We start from the raw sequence: 19,233 nt of genomic DNA on the forward strand, positions 1-19,233 counted from the left end.
AGCCATTCCTTAGCTGTATACCTTGTAACTGCCGCCCACCACTGCCTGCCATTGCAGGTGCAATGCAATTGACAGTGTGCCCTGGACTACAGTGTTTTGGGTGGGAGAAGGTGGATTCCCCCAGATAAAAAAAGACATGGGAGAAATATTAAGATTTAGAACATGATCCATGATAGACATTTTCCTTCTTATACTTGGGGTTATAACAAAAAACTAACCTGGAATCTGACATGTGACAGAAAAGGAAGTTCATCCTTTCCAGAGAGAATCTTCAGTCAGTGTGGGCTCTGCCATTGCAGATGGGCTGAGGCTTTGCTGTTGCCTTGTGCAGTATGTTGGATATGGGTTTTGCCTGGCTAGCTGTACTGCAAGATCATTTCTCTAGTGTGAAGGACAGGGAAGGGATCTAAATGAACCACTGTCAGAGGCTTCAGAGCTGGGAAGAGATCATCACCGGGGCCTAGAAAGGCTAGAAAGTCATTCATTGTGGCTTAAAGTGTATCAATCACAGTGCCTTGCAAATCACTTGGGAGCGTGGGCCTGTTTCATCTGAAACTCAGGAAAAGACTTGACTTTTTAAGGTGGATGTATTACCACTTTTCTCTGGTCAGAAGAAAATGGTGGATCAGCAACTCAAGTCAGGGAGGAAAGACAGTTCCCGGTGGTCAAGAGGACATGATGAGAAGGAACCTAGTTGAAAATGGACCAGCCCAGAAGGGGCTAGAAGGGATCTGAGACTCTCTAAAGTTGCCTTTACTGCGATTCCTAGAATCAGAAACATATTCTGTGGAAATGTGACTTGATATTTTCTGCATATCTGTTCTTTTTTGAAAAAAGTATGAGAAAAGTTTATTTTTAATCTTGATCAAATCCATAAACTCTGCCATTATTTGTTTATGATGGTTTAACCCCCACCCCCCGAAATAGAGATTCACAGGAGGTTGCAAAGACAATATAGACAGGGGCTGTGTACCCTTCACCAGTTTCCCCCAATGGTTACATCTGATGTAACTAGCACAGTAGCAAAACCAGGAAGCGTATATTGATGGTACAATCTGTGTGCATAGGTTTGTGCCATTTTATCGAACATTCATGTAACCACCACTGCGATCAAATACAGAACTATTCCATCACCATGAAGATCTCCCTCATGCTACCTCTTTATAGTCACGCCCTTTTCTTTTTTACTTTCCCTCGCAATTGCAAAAAGATACTTTTGAATGATCCAGCTTCCGTCAGTTGTGCTAAGAGGATCAAGGGAGATGGAGTTTGGGTATGGCCACACTTGAGCCAGAGGAAGGGGAGACTGGTTATATGGGAAAGGGGACAGAAGTTGTGGCAACAGGAACCACAGTGGGGAACCCCCAAGGGGGAGCATAAATCTACAGGGAGAGTCCCCTAATGGACTTTGTTTCCTGGGGGTGCAGGTTCTGTTCTAAAAAATCTCTCCCTCTCACTTGGGTAGAGTGTGGTGCTAATAACACCAAGTTCAAGGGTTTGGATCCTCATACAAGGCCAGCCAGCAAAAAAAAAAAAAAAAAATCCCTCCACAAGGGAATACAAAAGGACACAAAGACCAGGAACTGCCAGTAAGGAGCTCATTCTAATTTTAACTACTGTATTCTGTCTGATCTTCAAATAGGCTGTTTTCAATCTGTATTTCCCTTTATGTTTAATGTGGAAGCAAATTATTTCTTCTGTCTTCATTGCTTGGGACTGAGTGTGAAATATTTTTGACATAATATGTATCTGCCTATTCATGGCTAAAAAACCATGTTTCTTGCTCTTAGACAGAAAGCAAGAAGAACCTAAGGTTTCTGATGGAGTTTGGATGTGTTGTCCCCTCCAAAACTCGTGTGGAAACTTGATCTCCAATGTGGCAGTGCTGGAAACTGATTGAGTCATGGGGGCGGATCCCTCATGAATGGATTAATGCTCTCCCTGGGGAAGGGGGGAGTAATGAGTGAGGTCTCGCTCTACTAGTTCCCACGAGAGCTTGTTGTTTATAGGACCCTGGCACCTCCTCTCTGTCTCTCTCTTGCTTCCTCTCCCCATGTGATCTGCTTGTACCCACCGGCTGCCTGTCACTTTCCACCATGAGTAGAAGCAGCCTGAGGCCTACGCCAGATGCAGCTGTCCCAGAATCATAAGCCAAATAAACCTCTTTCCTTTATAAATTACCCAGTCTCAGTTATTCCTGTTTTAGCAACACAAAATGGACTAAAACAGTTTCCAAAAGGAAATAAAAGAGGAAGGTTAGAATAGCAATTCATAGAAGCTGAGACAAAAGCAAAAAAATGCCTGAGTACATGTTGGAGGGAAAACTAAGGATGAAAGAGGAACAGAATCCTGGGGCCTCTGGAGGCTAGAGTTCTCAGGCCTGAGTGGGCCTGGAAGAAGACCCAGAAGGGAGAATTTGGTTTTCTCATGGAACCAAGCAGAGGCTGTGAGCGTGGGGAAGGACTGAACCCAAGAGACTGGCCAGAAATGCCCCATGAGAGAATTTGGAAAGCATTAATCACCTAGGTTGGGCCTGGGTGAACTCTATCTGCTCTGGGGAGTCCCTACTTGTGACACTACTTATGTAGAAAACTTGCTCCAGCAATTTATGCGGTTGTCTCTGTTCGTCTAAGGTGGCCCTAGTCCTTCGAACCTCCTTGCCTGTCCTTGGTTGCTCTCCCACCCCGCTTTCGGCATCCTGAGCTGTCCCGCTGTCCTCGTTTATCCTCCAGTGCGAATGGATATGTCAGCTCATCAGGCTGACTGTGAAGATTTGAAGGACTTTTGCTCCTTATCAATGGCATTTCAATGCTCAGCCAGAAATGGGAGGAATTATTTGGGAGGAGGGAGCTTAAAATTGTCCTGGTACCTTAAAAATCATACTCCTCTGTCCCTATACCTTTCATGACAGTAGTACTTTTTTGTTGCATTGTATCAGATTGTCTGAAAGGTGTGTCGGGAGGGAAAAAGTGGTAAAAGTGGGCAATTCCAAGGTCACAGTCACAAAGAAGGATCATGCCCTCTGACTGTGGATGTTAAGACTGCAAGGTACCAGGAGGAGATGTCCCCAGTGTAGCCTACAATGTGCCTTACCCTGTGATAAGCCTTTTACATGTATTATCTCATTTAAATCTTCAATATTTGTATGAGATTGAAAGTACTATTACCCCCACATGATGAGGAAGAAACTGAGGCTCAGAAAGGTTAAGTAACGTGGTAAGATGTCATGGGTGGAAAGTGGCTGGACAGTCTGAGCCCAGAGCCAACTCTCTGAATTCCTGTGCCCTCCTGCGGCTCTCTCGACCGGTGGCTATATTTTCCTCTCGTAGCCTTCACTCCTTGGGGCAGGGCAGCATCATCCACTGTCTCCCTCTTCTCTAAGCTTTTTGGCTTTGAAGCTTGTGTCATTAGCCTACATCATCCAGGTCTACTCATTGCTGTGCTCATCTCCTAGAACCTGGGCCGTTCTCCTTATGTCTCAGTGGTCTTGCTTTCTGGTTCGCTGTCATCCTAACTATTCCTGTCTTAATTTTTGGCAATCTCCATGTACATATAGGTGATTCTTCTAAAACTTTGGCCTTGCAGGTCCATGAAATCTTCTCTGCCAACAGTCTTATCTTCCACCCTATGTCAGCACACACTCCGTGGTCATGCCTAGATAGATTTTATCATTACCAATAACCAATAATCTCAGTTTCACACATCCCAGTCTGTTGCTAGCACCTCCTATCTTTCCAGGTTACTTCCTATAGAGCTACACTTCCTATATCCCACGATACCAGACACCCAATATGTGAACCCCACAGCACATTTACTGTCTCCATCTCCTCTTTACTTAGCTTAAATTCCATACGACAGCTCTCTTGCATACACCTTGAACTCCCTCGCCCTTCTATGGTTTCAGTATACTCACACAACAAAATCAAACCCTGCCTGCTATAAATACGCCTGTTTTTGTTCTGTTGCTAGTGTCTGGGGGAAAACACAACCAATCTCACACAACCGTCTCAAAAAAAGTGACTTTCACAAAAGATCAACTGTGTTACTTTTAGTTCATGACCATGAATCTCAGGTGGACCCGTAATGCTCCCAGGTGATCAAAATTCCCTAATGCATTCTCAACCTTCTGTCCTAGATGACTATTTAGTTCTTTTCTCTTATCAAAATCCCAAACCTTCTCTGTCCTTACTTTCAGTTGATGATCTTACTTTTTACTGCACCAAGACAAATGAAGAAGAGGCCCGTGCACTTCTGCCACCCTGTCCACTGGAACACTAGCGTCCGTTCCCTTACGTTCCCTGCATGTGGCCACGGATAACCGGTCCATGCTTCCCACTGATGCCGTCTCTCCCCAGCCCACCACCACCATTATTTTCCCTCTCTCTTGTGTAATTCCCACCAGTATATAAACATAGTGTTAATCCTCTAATCTTTAAACAAATGTCTCCTGACCACAGTTCCTCCAGCAGCTTGCCCTATTCCCTTGTTTCCTTATGCAGCAAATTTTTTTTGTTTGTTTGTTTGTTTTGTGGGTTTTTTTTTTTTTTTTTTTTTGTGACCGGTAAGGCGATCGTAACCCTTGGCGTGGTGTCGCCCGCACCGCGCTCAGCCAGTGAGCGCACCGGCCATCCCTATATAGGATCCGAACCCACAGCGGGAACACTGCTGCGCTCCCAGTGCCGCACTCCCCGAGTGAGCCACGGGGTCGGCCCAAGCAAATTTCTTAAAATAATTGATTATACTCTGTCTCCAGTTCCTCTTCTGCCACTCTCCTTCCAATTCCAGTCTGGTGTTTGCTCCATCGTTCCATCAAATGGTGCTTTTCTGGGTCACCAGTGACTTCGACATTGCTCTATCCAAGGACCAATCCTCATCTTCATCTCTAGCTTGATGCACTTTCTTTCCTTGGCTTCCGAAATACTGAAATCTCCAGTTTTCCTCCTACCTCCGTGATAAGTCTTGGTCAGCTTGGGCCGTACAATTGAGGCTAGACCCTTCTGCATTTCCTACACAAGGTCTTGTGAATTATGAGGGTTTCCAGTCTGGCTGGTGGGATCAGGCACTGTTCCCGGCCCTGGTGATTGCCGGCCACTCTTCCCCTCAATGATCCTCTAATGGAGATATTTTTCCCCCACCCTCAGGTAAATTTCCCTCACATGAGTGCTATCAGTACTCTGCTGAATACTGGCGGGGACCTCCCGCAGATCTCTGGAGGCCTCTCTCTGTGTAGCTTTCTCCTCTCTCACACTCAGTTCTGTGAACTCTAGTGGCCTTGGTTCCCCTAAACGACTGGCCGTGTCTCCCCAGGTCAGAGAGCTGACTGAACCCTATCTGAATTTCTCCTGCTGGTGTCTCAGCCTGGAAACTCTCTCAAAGCAATAAACTGGGGTAATTGTAGGGCTCAACCTCTCAGGGATCATTGCCTTTTGCTGCCAATGTCCTGAAAACTGTCGTTTCACATATTTGATTTCTTTGTTGTTGTGGCTGTTTGTTTCAGGAAGGAGGGTCAGTCTGATCCCTGTAACTCCATCGTGGCCCTAATCTAACAGGTGTCTGAAAATCAACATGCCCCCAAGAGAACTCGACTTTTTCATCAAACCTGCTCCTTTTGTAAAATTCCCCATCTAGTTGACTCCTCTCTCTTTCTCACCCCTCCCCCTCCAGTGTTCTCCATCAGGAAATCCTTTGGCTTTTCCTTCAATTTTATCCGTGATCCAACCACTTCTCACCACCCACACTGAACCACCTGAGCTACCATCACTTCTTGCCCGGATTACTGTCATTGTCATCTAACTGGTCCCATGTATGTATGCCCTTACCCAACTATAGCCTTTCCTCAGTTCAGCAGCCAGAGGGCCTTTCACCATGTAAGTTCCTATTCCCTTGCTCAAAACGTTGGCTGCCTTTGCAGCCCCCCAATGGATCAGGCATGTTCTTGCTTCAGGACCTTTGCCCCGGATATTCCCTCTTCCTGGAATGCTTTTTCTCTATATCTCTTTGTGGGTATAGGGAGAAAAAATCAAAGCACTTTTTTTCCTAATTCTTTCATTCAACAATCAACACAGAAGACTTCTATGACCTCTGGTCACCAAGAAGGGTGTGGCGATTTCTTCCCACCAACAACCAATCAGTTCTGCAGTGGACACAGCTGGATGTCCTCTAATTCGACTCAGTTCTGACACCATCTACCTGAAGATAATCAGATCCCACAGGTTGAGGGCTCCATTCCTGCTTACAACAAAATATCTGGAACTGGGTGATTTATACCAAAAACAAAATTTATTGCTCACAGTTTCTGAGGCTGGGAAATCCAAAGTCCATCTGATGGTGGCGATAGTGACCAGTGGTCTCACATTGCAAGATGGTGGGAGCAGAGAGAGCAGAGAGAGCAGAGAGAGAGAGTTCTTCATGCACTGTCCTTTCAGAGCCCTCAGAGACACGCCCATGACCACCATTATTAATCCATTCACTATGGCAGGGTCCTACAATCTAATCACCTCTTCAAGGCCTAACCTTTCGATTACCATAATAGGATTTCCCACCCTTAACAGTTACAGTGGGGATTAAACTTTAGTGAGTTTGCAGGGGTGGGCATCCAATCTACAGCAGTCCCCAAGACTGCCCCCACTTCTGACACCAGTTGCAAGCCCCAGATTGTTTTAATCTGTGCTTCTGACTGACCTGCTATAAACTGGGCTTCCCACAACCCCCTCCTTGGGTTTGAATAATTTGCTAGAATGGTTCACAGAACTCAGGGAAACTCTTACATTTACTGTTTATTACAAAGGATATAAAAGCTTCATTACATAGGCATGGTGGATTAAATTATTGGCCATTGGTGATTAACTCAACCTTCAATCCCTCTCTCCTCCCGAGAGGATGGGGGTGGGGTGTGGCTGAAAGTCTCAGTCCTCTAATCCTGCCTTGGTCTTTCCAGTGACTGGCCTCCATTCTGAAGCTACATAGGGCCAGCCATCAGTCAGCTCATTAGCATACAAAAAGACACCTTACTTTGGAGATTCCAAGGATTTTATGCATTGTGTGGCAGGAAACTGGACTAAGATCAAATAAGGTCAGCCCTCCCTATCCGTGCGTTCAACCAACTGCAGAATGAAGATACTTGAAAAAAGAAATTGCTGAACATGTACAGACTTCTTTTGTTGTTATTATTCCCTAAACAATATAGTATGACAACTATTTACATAGCATTTACATTATATTAGGTATTATAAGTAATCTAGAGATGATTTAAAGCATATGAGAGAAGGTACATAGTTATATGCAAAACTACACCATTTTATATCAAGCACTTGAGCATCCAAGGATTTTAATATCCACAGAGGTCCTGGAACCAATCCCCATCGACATCGCGGGACAATGAAACGAGGGATCAGACACCTGGTTTCCTCTAGCTGTTCCCCTGACTCCTGTTGGAACAGGCCTCAGCTGGGGGAAGAGGAAAATAGCAAAAGAAAAACTGCTTGACTAAGCAGAATGGGCTGGATTCCTCAGAGTAGCAATAATGGTTAACAGTAAGATAAGAATAAAGTTAGTCATAAAAAAGAATGAAATACTCCCATCTGCAACAACATGGATGAACCATGAGAAACATGTTGAGTGAAATAAACAAAGCAGAGAAGGATAAATACCACATGTGCTCACTCATAAGTGGGAGCTAAGAGAGAAAGAAGGCAGGAGAGAAAGACCACAGTGGTGCGTTGGTCTTGCAGAGGGAGAGAACATTCCTAGGGCTACAAAGCGGAGTCAGTGGTGAGGGGGAAAGAGGGAGGGAGAGGGAGGTTGGAAATAATTGGGTGGGGGACATGGGGTACAAAAACAATTTCTGTAATGGGTATGCTGCCAGTATGAATCTGGCTGTCATAGCACGGGCACGAAGGGTGACAATCAGCTTTGTATTTCATGAATATTCATAATAAAAATTAATTTTAAAAAAAGTTAGTTAAACATGTACTTTCCTTAGGCTAAAACTTGATTTAAAGGTCAAGTTGTTTGTTCCTTAATTGATGCCTTATGGCTTAAGATAACATCTGTAATGCCAACTTCAGGTGGTTTCTGCAGACCACCTGCAACTACAGGACTGTTTTGAAGTGTGTATATCCTGGGCCTTAAGGGGCCATGACAAATGTCAGTCAAGATGCCAGGAATAGTTGTGCTGCCTTCATCCTGAACCACCAGCTTTCTCACATGACTTCCTGGACCCCCACTCATGATTTTGCTCTATAAATGCTTGTGATTTTAAGCAGAGAGTAGGAGATCTTTTTTTTGGCAGCCGGCTGGAATGGGGATCCGAATCCTTGACTTTGGTGTTACAACAGCACACTTTAACTGACTGAGCTAAGTGGCCAGCCCCTTAAAAAGTTTTTTTTTTTATTTTTTAACTAGCCCATTTCTGTGTATAAAGCCAACCTCCTGCTGAACTCATTGGAACAATTATTCTATTTCATGGAATGAAGTGTTGTCTGATTTTAGATTTGCAATAAAGCCCACTGAGATCTTTAAACTAAATGTGCTGTGATTTTCTTCTGGCAATTGTTATCCACAACGCTAACTGGAAATGTGTGCATAAACTTAATTGTTCTCTTGTCTTCCTAAGTAAATAGCTTAAGTATGACCTTACTAAATATATTTTTATGTTAATTAATTACCACTTTTGACTTATTTTACGCACTGGAATGTCTTATAAAATGTCATTTAGAAAGGGTTTTATTCAATTACCTGATGATATAAAAATGGAAAAAGAAAATAACTACAGCTTGATAATGCCGTCATCTGCAATCCCTGGAGGAAAGACCACAGAAGAGAATTTATTCCACACAGTGTCTTTCTGCATCAGTGACTTTAATGTGGCTTTTTGACGGTCATCCAGAACTGCACAGGTAGCTTTTCCCAGCACGGCTCTCTGGATTCTGACCCAGTGGGTTCTGGGCTCAGCCCTCCTCCCCCATCTCTTTCTTGATCCAGTCCACATAGCTGAGTAATTTGGTGTAGAAGCCGTACCCCTTGCCACACTCGATGCCCCAAGACACGATGCCCGTGGCCACCCAGCGATCGCTGTTGTGGTCCCTCACTGCAAAAACACTTCCACTATCTCCGTGGCAGGAATCCTGCTTGACGGCTGGATCCCCGGCGCAGAACATGTTGTCAGAAAACACATCAGTCCTTTTTTTACCCCGGAGCCAGCTCTCACATGCCTGTCGCTTGGCTACCGGCAGACGGACAAATCTGAGGTCATTAGTCATTCTGTTCTCTGTTATCCCAAAGCCACTGACATAGCCCATGAAGCCCTCGTCATAGAAGGTTTCGTTGTCAGGGAGGCAGATGGGTAGAAGCTGGGGACCCAGGGTGACACTATTTTCCAGCTCCAGGAGGGCGATGTCCCCCTCAAAACTGTGGAGCTGGTCCTGACGGTAGTCTGGGTGTACGCTCACCCTGCGCACGGGGTGATTCCCCAGTTTCATGATCTCTCCCACATTTGTGTGGCCCAGGAACACATCCAGGCTGGCGTTGCTTTGACTGTCGTGCTCCTTGGGGTAGAGGTTGTGGGCAGCTGTGAGGACCCAGCGGTCGCCCAGCAGGGCCCCGCCGCCTCGCCCGTGGAAGTTGGTGAAGGCCTGCCAGGGGAAGTTGCCCAGCTGGGCCTTCTTCCCTCCGATGATGCGCTGCTTCTGTTCCACGGGGTGCACGGGCTGCCCGCACACTGAAGAGGATGGACGGGACACACACAGTCAGCCGCAGCTCACGCCACCTGCCCTCGGGGGCCAGCGGCCCCTCTCAGCCCCCTCTGGCTCCTGGCCCCTCTCTCTCCTCCCCTCGGCCCCTCCTGTGCTACTGCCAGCGTCTCCTCGTTCTTGTTTATTTCTTCCCGGGTTTTCTCTTGTTTTTATTCCCTGATTTCCCAGCAGCTCAGTGAAAACACTGGAATGTCAGTACTGAGCCCAGTGCTCTCTCCCCTCTCCTTTTTCCTCATCCTCATCCCTATGTCTGACCTCTACCTAAAACTTCTTGCTCCTCTCTTTGTCGCCTTTCTCTGTGCCACACTTCTGAGGTTTTGCAGGGCTATAAAAGACACCAAGGATGGCCCCAGAGGGTTTCCACTCACCTGGTAAACACCGAGGAATCTTCTCTCCCTCCTGTTCATTCTTCCAAATGCCCTGGGCCGTGCAGACGTACAGCCCTGAGGGGAGAGGAGGTCAAAACTGAGTTGGGAAGTAATGGGCCGAGAAAACCAGATCACAGAGGCCCAGGAGTACCGAGCGTGCTGTCCAGGGACAGGGGAGTAAAGGGACCAACAAGGGTGAGGATCAAAGACAAAAGGTTTGAATCTATAAGGATAGAATATCAAAACTATTAAGAGGCTCCGTACATGTATTTTTGTTTTAATGCTAGTGAAAAAGTCAGAATACTTAACTTTGTTTGATGTAATCCCTATCTGTGAACGTAGACGTAAAAACCAGAGGGAATAGAAAAAAATCCTATCAGTGACTGCATCTCAGCAGTACGACAGTAGATGATAATGGTCTACCTTTTCCGATTGCTGACAGTGTGCCATGTTTGTTACTAAGCTCTTTATCTGCATCATCTCATTGAGGTGCCACAGTGACACTTTCAGGTATGTGCTATTATCCTCATTTGTGCAAGGTCACGTAACTTACAGTGCTAGAAGCAAGACACAGAGTGAGGATTGTCGGATTCCAAAGCCCAGCTCTTAATGAATATCACAAGTAACCCAGATTTCTTCCTTTTTTCACATGTTTCAAACCTGCAATGCATGTGATTTCTATTATTTTTTTAAAAAGTTATTTATTTATTTATTTTTTTTTGTCGTTTTTTCGTGACCGGCACTCAGCCAGTGAGTGCACCGGTCAGTCCTATATAGGATCCGACCCCGCGGCGGGAGCGTCTATGAAGACACCCATAGATGAATTTGAGAGTCCTTTAGTAAAAGTAAATGCAAAAAATCACAACATAGCAGCCCGATGTGGGAGAATGGTATGAGAAGTCTCACTGACAGTTGCAGTGGTGGTGGCGGTGATGGGGGTGGCGCTCGTGGTGGTGGTGATGGTGCTGGTGGTGGTGATGCTGGTGGTGGTGGTGCTGGTGGTGGTGGTAATGGTGGTGGTGGTGGTGATGGTGGTGGTGGTGGTGGTGGTGATGGTGGTGATGGTGGTGATGGTGATGGTGGTGATGGTGATGATGGTGATGGTGGTGATGGTGGTGATGGTGGTGATGATGGTGATGGTGATGGTGGTGATGGTGATGGTGGTGATGGTGGTGGTGGTGGTGATGATGGTGGTGGTGATGGTGGTGATGGTGGTGATGGTGGTGATGATGGTGATGGTGATGGTGGTGATGGTGATGGTGGTGATGGTGGTGGTGGTGGTGATGATGGTGGTGATGGTGGTGATGGTGGTGGTGGTGGTGGTGGTGATGGTAAGATGGAGCTGACTTTATAAGATTCAAGTTTTCTTTGCATCAGCCCAGGTGCCTCCTCCTTCAAACCTACTAGATTTCTCTTGGCACTGTAATTTAGGCCCCTGAAACCCGTGCCATGGGCAGATACCCTAATATACATTTCCTAGGGATTCTGTTGGAAGAAATGTCAGAGGATGTCCCAAGAAGATGGGAGGCCGAAGCCTGCCGTTTTCTTGAGTCTCTACCTCGTGCAGACTCGCTGGTGCCGGCTCTGGTGTGCATCTTGTAGTACGGCTCATGGCAAGAGTACTGAATACGGGCCTGGTAGGTGTTCAGCCCCTCTGTGGTGCTGTACTGGAAGTCCCCATTAGGCAGGCTTCGGGGCTGCCCGCAGTCCTTGACTTGGAGAGAACACAGGGCAGTATGAGAGCTGAGAATGGCTGTATTGGACCTTCTGTGTGGGGAATGTGAGGTGTGCCCGCAGAACAGGCTGAGAGCCTTAGAAAAATACAGCCGGTGGAGAGGACTCTCCCCATGGACGGCGGTTGGATGGGGTGAACTTCAGTTCTGGGTAGAGCCTGTCAGTCCCGCTGAGCTGAGGGCTCACAGGTTCCTGAGACAGGCCACAGGCTTCAAAGGACAAGTCAGGGGGAGGGTCTCTTGGGTCCTCAAGGCTAGAGGGTGGAATGCCCGCAGGGGCAGACACATCCTGAGTTGTGACTTACTCTTGCACCTGGGCATGGCGCGATGCCACGTGCCATCATCCTGGCAGACAGCCGTGAAGGAGAGCAGTGCCTGGTTCCCCTGTTTGAGCCGAGGTTAGAGGTGCCGTTAGTACCAGGAGGCTGTGCGCTCCCCTTGCTGCCCTCCCCACGCAGCCACGGTTGTGAGTACAAAGACGTCTCAGGCGCTCAGGCCTCAGCGCCCCCGTGACGTGGCTCCTTCTTCTCCCTAGCCTGTCCTCTCAGTCCAGAGGTACAGCCAGGAGACTGAGTCACACGCAGCAAGTCAGAGCAAGGGCTAATGATCTTCTCTCTGGACTCTTGACTGTTGCCATTGAGATCCAGTTGAACCCCACAATTTGTAATTTTAAAAAACCACAAGCCAGGCTGAGTGTTTTCTGTATTGAAACAGAAGACTGCTCTGGAGCAGAACCATGTCTCTCTACCTCTGGAACGCCCTGCTGGTCTAGGCCTGCAGCACTCAGCTCTCCCAGTTTGCAGTTTTTTTAAGGGGAGGGCTTTTCCTAAAATACTAGTGCCACCCAGCCCCTTTCAAAGGTGCTGGGGATGCTAATGTTTGCTAAGTGTTGTTGTCGTTGAATAGATTGCAGGGACAAGACCAGAAAATGTTCGTATCCGAGTCACGGAACCAAAAAAACACCAGAAAATGGCACTCTTTGAAATAAAAAGTTATGGAACAATATGAATGAGTTTTACTAAGACCAAAAATCATTCCAGAGAGTGAGCCATGGAAAAGATTGCAAGAGGATGTGTATGAGAACCAGGATGTGTGAGTGAACTGTTGATGATGTGAGAAATGGTGGGACTTGCTTTAAATTCTATGTGAGTAACAAATGCAACGGTAAGGATGATGGTGTAGGCAAGGAAGGGCTGTTACATGAGCAGATATGCTAGTTTCTAGTCTTCTGGACCCAGGAACCTAGACGATCCTCATGATGTTGCTGGAAGCATCTTGGAGCAAAGAGCAATTCATCAGGCTAACTCGGCCTGACCCAACGGATACTTCAGAAAGTTCATGGGGGCTGGCTGGATGGTTCATTTGGTTAGAACATGGTGCTGATAGCACCAAGGTCCAGGGTTCGATCCCTGTACCAGCCAACCACCAAAAAAACAAACAAAAATATAAGTTTGTGGAAAAACAGAATTAAAAGACAGTACAAATATTTCCAGGAACTTTTTGAAGCACTCTCATCAGCTCCATGAAGGCCGTGTGAATGAATATGCATCTTTCTGTTTCACCGCCCACATCTGGAAGCTGCCTGACAGCAGACACTTCAAATGTTTGTTGAATGAATTAACAACTACTTAAGGACACACTATAGGTCTCTGATTCTGATTAGGTCTTCCCGATGGATCTATGGAACAAGCATAGGATGTCCTGTTCCGGGTCCCTGGTCAGGGGTAACTCCAATTGTATGTTTTTAAAAAATAGCATTTTAGTTTACCGGCTTTTGTGAGATCGGCCAGTGTATAAAACCATGGCCCTTCCTGAGTTTGTAAAGCTGGAGACAGGAAGGTGGGCCTGGGGTGAGACCACCATTGTGCATAAAAGAGCCCTTGAGCAGGAGGCAGGAGATTTGGGTCCTAGTCCCTCTTGTACAAAATCACTACATGATGTTGGATAAGTCACTACATCTCCATCCTGCCTTTTCAGTTCCTAACTCTACAATGAGTTGTTGGACTAGGTCAGTAGTTCTTAAACTAGTCTGCACATTGGTTAGCATTAAAACCCTGATGCCCAGGCTGCACTCCAGACAGATGGAATCAGTCTCTCTAGTGGGGGACCCAGACATCAGTAATTTGTAAACTCTCCATGTGTTTCTTTTTTTTCTCTCTCTCTCTCTCTCTATGTGTTTCTAATGTGCAGTCACGTTTGAGAGTTGGTGGACCCGGTGGCTCTTCTAGCTCAGACATCTATGATTCCAGTTGGCGGTGAGTCTAGGACACTGTGGACCCATTCATCTGAATTCCTTCTGGGATTCTGGGCCAGCTCTCTCCCCTCATCCTCGGGCTCTTACCTCCACAAGCTGGTAGCCTTGCTTGCAGGTAGCAATGAAGTAGTCACGGAACTGGTACTGAGGCTGCAGGTCCTGGATGATGGTAAACTCATCTAGGGTCTTGGGCTGGGGGCACTTGATGACTGGTGGGGAGACCAGAGGGCAGGTTTATTTCAGAACCACCTGTCCTTCCCTCTTCCCAGCTTCCCCACATTGCTGGCCAGCAAGGGAGCCCCCCAGGCAACCTTACTTTCAGTGGTGTAGCGCAGCTTCCAGCCCTGGCTGTCCCCTGACTCATCTGTGAAGAACAGCAGGTCTACAGCATTGCTGCTGGTGTCCAGGTCGGGGGGCCTCTGCTTCCCACAGAACTCGCCAATGTTCTTCCCATTGGCATAGATCTGGTGGGGGAGGAGGTAGAATTATTTCTCCAGCTCGGATGTTTTTACACAGGGCCATCTGGGTATTAGCCTGGTGGCCAGGGTGGTGCTGGTGGTGCTGGTGGTGCAAACCTGCCTTGCATATGTTTTCAGCTGAAGGCGAAAAGGGAAAGTACCCCCTTCCAGTTGTGTGAGAACTCGCCCAGCCCATGCATGATGCTGGTCGTTCTCGTCCCAGTTGGCCAGAGGGTCCAGGAGGAAGTAGGGACGAGAGGAACCGAGCGGGGATGGGGAGGAGAGGACGGGGTCTCTCAGGGGGTGGGCTGGCCGTACCTGCAGCTGGTCATAGGGGCAGTGTACTTGCTGGTGGTCATCAATCTCGAAAGGCTCCAGGAACTTGAGGTGGAGGGTAAGGCCCCGCTCCACCCGGATGCTGTAGTTGCAGCGCAGGTTGGGTGGGTAGGGCCGGGGGTACTCCAGGCTGGAGATGTAGCCCGTCGGCTCTGTGTACAGCTCGCTGCTGCACTCAGCTGTGAGCAGAGCCAGAGGGGGTCACCGGGGCTCTCCGGCTGGCCCAGCAAGCCCCTGCTCGTTCCCTGCCGCCCTGCCGCACCCACCCCAACTCACGCTGGCAGGAATGCCTGTCTTTCTGAAGCGCATAGCCTGCACGGCAGGAACAGAAGTAGCCGCCAACGTAGTTGTGACACAGGTGCTGGCACTGGGGCTGGGGGTCCTCCTTAACTAAGTTGTGCTGGGAAGCACATTCATCGAGGTCTGGAAGGGATTCAGGAAGCAAGGGTTACATTCCTGCTAGGAGATTTCTGTAGGGACTCTGGTCTCAGAAAGGTCCCTCATCAGAGGCCTAAGACAAAGTCAGCTCCTGGACCACCTGGCCTCTCTCGTGCTCTCTGAGAGCTTCCCAGTGGGGACAGAGCTCAGGTTTTCAGGCCTCTTCTGGACAAAGCTCCCTTGAGGGAAGGAACAAGGAAAGCCAGACTTTCGGCTTCTTTGGATTCAAGATTCCCCTTTTCTGGCCCTCATCCAATATGGCTGAGGCCAGAAAAGGGCTCCTTCCAGGGGGCACTCACCCACAGCTTGGTAGTAGGCCAGGAAGCCCTTGTAGAACATGATGGTCCCATTCTCCTCATTGGAGAAGTCCGTGTGGAAGGTCAGCAGCATCTTGTTCCCTTGGGACAGAAATTCCTTTTTTCCCGGGGGGTTGCCCAGGGGAGACCCCAGTTGCCCACAGAACCTCCCCAGGGTTTTCTTATCAGCAGAGATCTGGTGGAGGAAGGAAAGGTATTGGAAGAAGACATGATGAGGAGTTGTGTTCCATGGGGCAGGCCACAAAGGTCCTCCCTCTCTTGCCCCAGTGTGAATCATGCCCTGAAGTGGCTCCCACTGGAGGTTGCAAACTTCCCCAGGTGGCTTCTGTCCACCCTCCCAAGTCTCCCATTGACCAACTCTTTGCACACTGTCCTGTGCCTGCTCCATCACCCCTTCCCTGTTCTGTCTCCCCCAGCAGTTTTCGGATCTCTCTTCATTCCTACCTCCTCCATGTCCTTCCCCTGGAATGCTGGTGGTCTCTACCCAGCCTTCACATTCCTTCCTTCTTTCCTAGAGCCTGGACTGGCCACTTCATTTCCTGTCTTCTTAGTCTGCCTCACCTTATTCAAGCTATTCGTGCCCAGCTGAGCCTTCTGACACACTCAGCTGACTGGGAGCCTCCTGCATTCTCACTGTCCCTGCACCAAGTGCCCCCACGCTGCGGACTTGCCCCGTGCTCTGGGCTGGGAAGATATGCCGTTTTCATGTTATTCTCCCATAACCTCCAGGGGGGGTCTCCTGCTAATGGTTGTTATTGGACATTCACAGGCTCTGCTTGACTCCTGAGTCTCATTTTTATTGGATATGGAAAGACGGGACCAGAACGGTACCCTTGGTTGTCACAGAGGTGAGGGGACTAAGCCCACTCTCCTTGCTGGAGGCTGTGCTCCAGCTGCAAGCACACGTCTCTCTTCCTCATATTCCTGTGTTCCTGTTGAGGCAGGCAGCCCTGGAGATATTCTCCATGGAAATGGGGAAACTGAGGCACAGCAGTTTCCCAAAGACTCTCAACTAGTCAGTGGATGGGAGAGGTTTTTCTGACTCCTGTAGACAGTGGACTTTCTGAGAGCACGGCCTGTGTTTTCCCTCCTCAGTGCTCACGGAGGGCCTGTAAAACCGGTGGGCACCTGTCCTTGTTACCGCCTGGCTCTCAGGACTCAACTTGGCCACCAGCTCTCACAGGTCTGGGGCTGGGTCTAGGGCTGAGCATGCTGTACAGGGAGGTCAGAGCACCAGCCTCGGGTTCCAGAGTGGCCCAGCCTTTTCTCCCCTCTGTCCTCCCAGCCTGCCCTGTACCTTGACAAAGTCATAGTGACAGCCTTCAGAAGGCTCCAGGTCAAACTGCCAGAAGACGAGCTTCACCCTGTATCCCGTGGGGACTGTGATCACAGTGGTTGTCTCAAAGTTGTTGGGGTAAGGCTTGGGGTACAGAGGGGACATCACCTCCCCAAAGAGCTTCGGAGGGATGTGGATGGAGCCTCCAACCCTGCAGAACAGGGCCGACACCAGGAGGCAGAAGAGCCACCTGCCAAAAAGAAAGAGGGTGTCTGCGGGGCTGGAGGGGTGCAGCACCCTTGCTGTTTGGGCGGTGGCCGGGGCGGGGCATCCTCCTCTCTGCCCATTCTGGACCTCGCAGAGATGTACTTGGTGGCGGTGGGTGCGGGGACAGGCTGACCTTTGCAGCTGCAGCAGCAGATATCACTCCCCAGGGCAGTGTCCAGTCCAGAGGTCAGCACGCTCCCATCAAACTCCCTCCCCAGCCTCCCCTCTCCGCCCCCTTCCTCCCCTCCCCTTCCCAGATTAGGACTGGCTGGGGTTTTCCAGCCATGGTTCTGTGAAAGGCTCCTGAAGGCTCAGCAAAGCCCTCTGGGAGAAACCGTGGTGGGATTTGGGAGATGCACACAGAGGATCCTCCTCCTGGGCAGAGGGGGTCCTGCTTCCTCGCTGCCCCCTCTATGGGCCTGAAGGAAGAAAGGGAATGTGGCATTACGTATGTCTAAGGTCGCCTCTGGTCCTCAGGAGGAGGGATGGGGGTATGTGTTGGCGTGTGCACGCATGTGTGCACACTGGAATACATGAGGTACGTGGGGAGGGGAAGGGGTTCCCGTTTCCCTGAATAAACTTGAGCATGACTGCCTCCTGAGCCTGGGCTTCTCCCGCTGGCTTCTCCCTCCCTCCTCGGTGCCCACCAGCCTTACTCACATTTCTTCAGGCCGTTTCGGATGCGCAGCTCCCCTGCCAGTGTCTTCACGCACCGCGTGTGGAGGGAGTGATGCGGGGCAGGGAAGGGGACGGAGTGACCGGAGGTGGGGGACGGCACCATTCCCGGAGGAATGCTGTAGGGAATGAACTATTTGCATAAACAAACAAAAAAATCTGAGTTTCCACTTTTAGTTTTGGTTTTGAAATCCCTGTTGCTGGTGCCACCTGCTGGTCTATGTGGGGAAGGACTAAGGAGACGGGGGTCTGCATTTTTAGGGATGAAGAAGCCTTTGGTTGGAGGCCCAGAGGCCTTGGTTCCTAAATCTGAGCAGAATCCTCCCTTTTCAGAGGTTTTCCTGCTGCGGTGTTTACAAGGCCCCTATCCAAAGGGCAATGGGAAGTCACAGGTCCGGAGGACTCCCTTTTCTGGACTGCCCTTTTCCATTGTCCTTGTTCATCCAGGAACCCTGGTCCAGAAATGGCCAGGGATTCAACACCAGGATGAAGTGACAGGCAGAGTGGAGCAGAGGGGGGCACGGACAGAGGAGAATGGGGTTTTGTTGTGGTGGGGCCCTGGTCTTCATTCACTCATGCCTGACACTTAGACACAGAATGGGGATTGCGATGTCAGGGTGACCCAAAGCAGCACTAGATTTTGAGGCCCTCCTTCACCACCTCAATGAACTCAGGCCTGACAGTGAACTTGGCTCCTTGAGAAGCCAGAGCAGCTGCAGAAGGGCAGGAACACCCTCCCACCCTCAGCCTCGGGTCCATCCGACTGTCTAGGGCTTAAGCAAGGGGTGTGGCTGTGGAGCAAGAGTGGCTTGGTCTTTTCTAGAGGAAGTCAGGTCCCTGGGAGGGAGTAGGGGCTCTTGTCTCTCCTGTCCACCAGGCTATGACATCCTGCTTTAAAATTTTACTTTTCGGAAGCCTTTCTTCCCCAACTCTCCATGGCTTCAAGTACCCTGTGGCACTTTATTTGCCCTACAAGAGGCTCTGGCTGCAGAGCAGGGCTGTTTTGTTTGTCTCCTTTATTAAATTAATCCCTCCATCCCTCCACCCATCACCCACCCATTCATCCATTTATGGGCTCCCTATTTAGTGAGCCAGGCACTCTCCCAGTCAGTGGGTCGCAGGGACTCATGAAGATGGGGTAGCTCCCCATTAGGTGGTGACCAAGTCATCATCTCTAACTGAGTGCACTTAGAGAGCAGGCACACAGAAGATGCGAGATCAACCAAGGTTTGGAGGGTTTCTCCAGCAGGCTTTTGTGTTGGAGCTGAGGAATCAATCTGATGGCCGGGCTGATCCATGATTTAATTACATGATCCATGGCCTTGTTGGGTCAGGAAAGATGAAAAGATAAGGGAGAAG

The 19,233-nt window shown here is 49.0% G+C and overlaps 1 protein-coding gene across 1 annotated transcript; it reads right to left on the bottom strand.

Moving 5' to 3' along the window:
• Positions 1-8,842: 8,842 nt before the first annotated feature.
• C1R (complement C1r) lies at positions 8,843-17,962 on the bottom strand. Its single transcript, XM_063075383.1, has 11 exons — positions 17,860-17,962; positions 16,954-17,182; positions 15,639-15,831; positions 15,178-15,324; positions 14,884-15,080; positions 14,424-14,571; positions 14,195-14,316; positions 12,159-12,237; positions 11,679-11,834; positions 10,121-10,195; positions 8,843-9,718 (listed from the first exon to the last, which is right to left on the bottom strand). Coding segments are annotated over exons 1-11 (2,118 nt in total). The 5' UTR covers positions 17,862-17,962; the 3' UTR covers positions 8,843-8,948.
• Positions 17,963-19,233: the final 1,271 nt, after the last annotated feature.

Source organism: Cynocephalus volans, chromosome 12 (genome assembly GCF_027409185.1).
Source record: "Cynocephalus volans isolate mCynVol1 chromosome 12, mCynVol1.pri, whole genome shotgun sequence".
NCBI classification, from domain to species: domain Eukaryota; kingdom Metazoa; phylum Chordata; class Mammalia; order Dermoptera; family Cynocephalidae; genus Cynocephalus; species Cynocephalus volans.